We start from the raw sequence: 6,611 nt of genomic DNA, 5'->3' as shown, positions 1-6,611 counted from the left end.
TTCAAAATCTTGCTTAGTTTCCGATAAAATTAAAAAGTCTGGTTTATGTTTTTGCCATATATCCCGTAGATAACTTATAGTCCAATTACTTCTCATTCTTCTGCAATTCCAACTAAGTGCTCTCGTTATAAAAACTGCGAAGCGGCTCCCAAGAGCTGTTTAATTTGGGCTTAAAGATACCCTGAAATCTCAACCACCATACCATAAAGTTCAACCAAAAAATCCACGCCAATACCTTCTTTAACATCATAGTCTCACAATCCCAATTATTGAACCTGTGAATATGGAAAATTTTACCATACTCTCCGATTAATAAAAGAGTTTTGGTCTCCAAGTAGGAGTTACTTTCCATTATACTTCCTGCCAAAGTGAATTCAAAAGCATTCATTCTCATTTTGTCTTCTTGCATTTGTAGATAGTGTATAAACAATTCTTGTTTAAAAATTCCAGCTACAATACGTAGCAATCCTGTGTCCAAAGTCATGAGAGGCCATATATAAGACCCGATCCTACCCCCATTTAAAATATATCGTGTAGCACATGAAGTAGCCAGAAGCTTAGACCATATAAAAACTCTTGCCTTATGCCACCTTAGTACAAACCATAAAGTAGCCGTACCTATAACCTCACTTTCCGAGTTTCCAAAACTCCTCCCGTATAGTGACCGTATAGTCTGCCCATGGTTTAATGAGACCAATGACCAGACCTGATGCCCACAGACTCCATTGTACATTAACAAACTCCCAATGATCCGATTTAACCCCAGTCTACCTCGCTTCTCCTTATTCTTGAACACAGACCACTGTACCACAAAGTTCCTCTTAATCCCTATCTCCCGTATTCTAATATAAATGCAAAAAGCATAACAAACATCAAGTTTATTCCAACCAAAAGAATAACCAAGAGCTGCATACACTGCAGTACCAAAATAAAACCATAAAGCCCCAAACACAAATAAATGCTCACTGAGCTTATTTTTAAAACATAAGAAAAGACTCCCAATCCCCACCACAATACGTCTTTTATTGTACTATCCATAACATAATTATCCCGGTTTTGCTGAGTTCTTAAGGTTTAATGGACCCTTCTCCTCTGTTTGCTTTGATCCCTCTCCTCCTCCCTGACGCTTGCTTGACTTGGAAGCACCATTTTTACGTGGGGAAAGCACAGCCTAAACAAGCCGCAACTTAGAAGTTCCTATTGCTATCCATGGCGGCTTCTTAAACAAGACCTTACGTGCTCCCTTCTTCTTCTCCTCCTCTCCCGCTTGGACATCTTGGCCCCCATTCCCACCCAGTTCCTCCTCCCCCTCAGCTACACCTCTCATATCTTCATTTTATATTATTAATATATTAGATCATTTTTCTAAAACTATATATTTCATTAAATAATTTAATTTGGACCAAAATTGAATTACCTAATAATTTATTTTAGCTTTGGTAATTATTACTACAAAATAGAAAAATTACAAAACAAAAAAAAAATTCAAACGAATTATGAACTGTGAACACCCCAACTAGCCTTGTCGAAAATTCTATTTAAAGTTAAAATTCCACAAACTTGTTTTTTTTTTCCTTATAACGGGATATACTTTTTTTTAAATCTTAATTAGTTTTTTGGGGACAAAATCTTAATAGTTTATGACAAAATTAAAATAGGGAAAAAGTTAACTGACTAAAATAAAATAAACCGGAAGAGAACAAAAAGGGAAGCATAGATTCGTGTGTCCGGAAGATTTTCAAGAATATATAATTCCCAGATTATTCACCAATACCATATCTCTATTATTTTTTTGGTCAAACAAGGAAACATACAAAAGTACTATTTTACCCTAAAACTCGATAGAAATTCAAAACAGAGTTGAAAAGGTTCAATCATCTAAAGATCAGTAACCATAAATTCATTGCACCTAATTTTCTTTTTAAAGGGAATTTACAGAAGGTCGGAAGGAAAAGAAAATCTGAGAAAATGAAATCAGATTTCTCGTCCGTTCTTCTTGTTCTTGGGTTGGTGCTGAACAGCTTGGTGCTGTTCTGTAATGGAGGCATCACCAGTAAGTTTGTCAGGAAAGTGGAGAAGTCCATTGATATGCCTCTTCATAGCGATGTGTTTCGTGTTCATCCTGGTCATAATGCTCCTCAACAGGTAGCAACCATCTTTTCTGAGTTTTGCATGTTGTGGGTTCCCCTTATAACACTATTAAAGTTGTTAGGTAAAGGTTTGTTTTCGCAATTTAATATTATGTATCACTTTTTTTGTTTTTTAAAACTATTTTTCTTCTAATGGTTGATTCAAGCTTTGCTTATTGGACGTTTATAAAGAATTATTAATTTTTCTTTTCTAAAGAAAAAGTGGGTCTTTGATTTGGGGTTTGAACAAAAAGGTGCATATAACACAAGGAGATGTAGAAGGGAAGGCAGTGATAGTGTCTTGGGTGACACAAGAAGCACCAGGATCCAACACGGTTCTTTACTGGAAAGAGCATAGCTCCAAAAAGCACAAAGCCCATGGCACAACCAACACTTACAAGTTCTACAATTATACTTCTGGTTACATCCATCACTGCACCATCAGAAACTTGGAGGTCCAACATCATCAATTTTCATTATTAATCTTTGCTATTTTTGTTATCTGATTTTCTTGGTTTTTTTTTTGGCAGTATGACTCCAAGTACTATTATGTGGTAGGTGTGGGACAAACAGAGCGCAAGTTTTGGTTCTTCACTCCTCCTAAAGTCGGTCCTGACGTTCCATATACGTTCGGTCTTATTGGTAATTGTCCTGAAACACATTCATGGTCTTGACGTTCCCTACATGTTTGGATCTGAACTTGAGTTGCAAGTTGTTGTTTTTTGCAGGGGATCTTGGACAGACTTTTGACTCAAACATAACCTTAACACATTATGAGAAGAGCCCTAAAAAAGGGCAGGCAGTTTTGTTCGTTGGGGATCTCTCATACGCTGATAATCATCCAAATCACGACAATAATAGATGGGACAGTTGGGGAAGATTTGCTGAAAGAAGCACAGCTTATCAGCCCTGGATTTGGACCACAGGAAACCATGAACTCGATTTTGCTCCCGAGATTGTAAAGCTTCTTGCTCCCTCTATTTTTTTGGCTTTAATCTTCAAAATGTTATTAGCACAAAGCATTACATGGACTAGACTGACATCGAGATCGATATCTTTTATGCACTCTTGCAGGGAGAAAACAAACCTTTTAAGCCATTCACGCATAGGTACCGTACTCCTTACCGAGCTTCAGGCAGCACAGAACCATTCTGGTACTCTATAAAGAGAGGACCAGCTTACATAATCGTGCTATCTTCTTACTCAGCATACGGTAAATACACACCGCAGTACTCGTGGCTCGAAGAGGAGTTCCCAAAGGTTAACAGATCAGAAACTCCATGGTTGATTGTTCTGAACCATTCGCCGTGGTACAACAGCTACGATTACCATTACATGGAAGGTGAAACAATGAGAGTGATGTATGAGCCGTGGTTCGTCAAGAACAAAGTAGATGTTGTTTTCTCGGGTCACGTCCACGCCTACGAAAGATCAGTAAGAACACAAAACTTAAGCTCGTCATGTCTCTTTTTTAAACTATAGATCCTGACAACTACGAGCTGTTTGTGAAACTAGGAACGCATATCAAACATAGCATACACCGTGGTTAACGGCATTTGCAGTCCAGTAAAAGATCAATCTGCTCCTGTCTATATCACCATTGGTGATGGAGGAAACATTGAAGGCTTAGCTACCAAGTAAGCTATACAAGTTTATTGATTAGATTCAGATGGATGAGTTTTTGACTGTGTGATATGGTTCGTGCAGAATGACTGAGCCTCAGCCTAAGTACTCTGCATACAGAGAAGCTAGCTTTGGACACGCTATATTCTCAATAAAGAACAGGACGCATGCGCACTATGGATGGCACAGGAACCAGGATGGTTACGCCGTGGAGGCTGACACTATGTGGTTTTACAACAGGTTCTGGCATCCTGTTGACGATTCACCTTCTTTTGATTCTTGAAAGCCTCAGAATCTAATCTGTGTTGTTTGTATGCATCATTTATGGTTGAATAAAGATGAATAAACGCAGTGTTGTTGAGTTCTTGTTCCTGTCCTTGTGTGAGGGCAAACGTTAAGACAAAAGTGTAGAAGAGAGATTCTTGGTTATAAAAAGGATTAAAAGACATGCTGTTTTATTGACCTAAACGGCGCGTAGTTCATATAAATTGAAAAGAAACGGCATGAAGTTAAAGGTTACATTTTTCTCTCTGGGAGCTTAATGTTAAGGCGATGGCAAGAGCGTTGAGCCTCACATTCGAGTGTGATCTTATACAATTTCCGTTCCCCTAGAGTGACAGAGCCGAAACTTTTTGGACCGGGATCAAAAATTTTTTTTAACACAATTACTAAACTATATAAATATTTGTTTCGATAAAAACTAGAAAAATACATATTGATCAAACAAAGAATAATTAAGCCGCTTTGATGTATTTTTATGAGTCTTGCCTTAAAATTATGACCACGAGGTTGGCAAAGCTCTCGAATTAAATATTTGTGTTTTATTTTGTCTACTTAATTATGGTGATATTACAAAAAATTTCTCCACTAGGATCATTTAGATAAATTGGTCCATTATTTATCTATTTAATACAAATTAGCCCAATTCTAAATACGAAACTAGCTGTTAAAAATATTCAGATTATAAACATAAACCCTAAATATTTTATTGAACTTAAAAATATCAAAACACCAAAGTATAAGATAAAAGAAAAAAAGAGAACTCAATTTGAAATTAATCCAAAACATGCTTCGGAAACACTTCCCGAACTCTCGCGTTTGTCGAAAAAGAAGAGTTTGTTTATTAATTTGTTTTAAATGTTTTGATATAAATTACTATACTATTTGAAACTAATATGACATGGCTTAAAACTAATAACTAATGTAACTTAGTTTAAGATAAAAAATTATTATCGATTTCATGGTTTTTTTCAATAGTAAAATTGAGATAAAAATTAATACAAATCCAAATTTTAACAAATAAATTATATAAATGTATTAGTTATATAATTTTATTTTTAAATTTAAATTTTTAATTATTTTTGTGGGGTTTTATTTTTTTAGTGGAGTCAAATTCAATTTTCTATTGGAATCAATATATTTTTACTTAAAAACTATATAAATATTTTTTTTTAAAATAGTGGGTTTGACCCCACTTCTCCTTCGTTGCCTCCGCCCCTGTTAGGCACCCTCATAGTTGTCAACTTTTAATGAAGCGAAGCCCCGTACTTTGATAAAGCTAGTCTAGTTTTGCTTCTTTTGTGTGTTATCTTTGGCTATTTCTTTGTATTATTATAAAACTATGTTTTCGGTTTTCATTCGAGCATACTCCATCTTTATCTCTCGTATCAGCTTATTAATTAGAGAAAATTGCCAAATATGACTCACAACTTGATTTCAAACACAAAAATAAACCCAAACTTGAATCAAATGCAAAAGTAACGTAAAAGACTATTGAAATTACAACCAACCCCTTGTGAACAAATAAAAAAACCGAAATATTTTTACGTTTCTAACCCCCGTAAGTCGTCTGGACGACTTACTGGAAAGTCGTCTGGACTAGTTCTACTTAGAAATAATTTAAAATTTTTGTAAAAAATATTTTGATAAGTGAAAAATTGAAATCATGTAATTAACATATGTTTTAAGAGATATAAATTAAGATATAACAAAAGTTAATTGTTTTCAACATAGATGAGTGAAAGTAGGTTAGTTAGATAATTTAGTCAATTTAGTTTAGGGGTTAAATTTAGGGTCTGAGACGACTTACTAGTAAGTAGTAAGTCGTCTGATGTACAATATTCAACAGACGACTTACTAGTAAGTTGTCCAAACCGGACCAAACCTTTAATTTTACAATTTACTTTTAAACCTAACCGGATTATTTACCGACCATATATAAGGTATTTTTTTTTTCACTGTTTATCAAAAATCAGAAAACCCTAAAGCCATTTCTCTCAAAGGCGATTTCGAAGGCGATTTCCGTCGATTCTCTCTAATCCATCGTTCTCATCGTTCTCACCGCCGGTTATCTCTCTGCCATTCTTACTTAGTCGTCTCCGGAAAAACAAAAATTTCAATATTTTATTAAAGCTAGTTCCTCTATTTATAAGTCTTCTCCGGTTAGTTTGCAATTCGAAAAAGAAACTTAAATATTTAACTTTACCCAGACGACTTACTTGAAAGTCGTCCAGGCAGACAACGTACGAGAAAGTCGTCGGAGATAAGCAAGGTTTGACCATAATCTAGGAAATAAATGTGGACAACTTTGCTTATCCTGGACGACTTTGTTTATCCTGGATGACTTTCAAGTAAGTCGTCTTACTTGACGACTTCCGCGTAAGTCGTCTGGGAAAAGTTAAATATTTAAGTTTTATTTTCCAATTGCAAAAGTAACCTGAGACGACTTACAGATAAGTCGTCCAGATTTAATAAAATATTGAAATTTTTGTTTTTCCGGAGACGACTAAGTAAGTCCAGGAAAAGTCAAATATCTGACACAATTCGGCCAAATGCAAAACTAACCCGTTTATCCTAGAC

The 6,611-nt window shown here is 35.3% G+C and overlaps 1 protein-coding gene across 1 annotated transcript; it reads left to right on the top strand.

The window, feature by feature from the left end:
- Nucleotides 1-930: 930 nt before the first annotated feature.
- On the top strand, nucleotides 931-4,200 carry LOC106336241 (purple acid phosphatase 10). Its single transcript, XM_013775013.1, has 7 exons — nucleotides 931-2,145; nucleotides 2,384-2,584; nucleotides 2,660-2,771; nucleotides 2,858-3,087; nucleotides 3,204-3,563; nucleotides 3,645-3,766; nucleotides 3,837-4,200. The coding sequence occupies exons 1-7, from the start codon at nucleotides 1,969-1,971 to the stop codon at nucleotides 4,033-4,035; spliced, it is 1,401 nt and encodes a 466-aa protein (XP_013630467.1). The 5' UTR covers nucleotides 931-1,968; the 3' UTR covers nucleotides 4,036-4,200.
- Nucleotides 4,201-6,611: the final 2,411 nt, after the last annotated feature.

The sequence above is a fragment of the Brassica oleracea genome, chromosome C3 (assembly GCF_000695525.1).
Source record: "Brassica oleracea var. oleracea cultivar TO1000 chromosome C3, BOL, whole genome shotgun sequence".
Classification (NCBI taxonomy): domain Eukaryota; kingdom Viridiplantae; phylum Streptophyta; class Magnoliopsida; order Brassicales; family Brassicaceae; genus Brassica; species Brassica oleracea.
This window is presented reverse-complemented; position numbering and strand designations above follow the sequence as displayed.

Coding starts and splice junctions, on each gene's coding strand:
- LOC106336241 (XM_013775013.1), top strand. CDS start 1,969: ATGAAATCAGATTTCTCGTCCGTTCTTCTTGTTCTTGGGTTGGTGCTG. Junction 2,146..2,383: donor GTCATAATGCTCCTCAACAG/GTAGCAACCATC, acceptor TTGAACAAAAAG/GTGCATATAACACAAGGAGA. Junction 3,088..3,203: donor TCGATTTTGCTCCCGAGATT/GTAAAGCTTCTT, acceptor GCACTCTTGCAG/GGAGAAAACAAACCTTTTAA.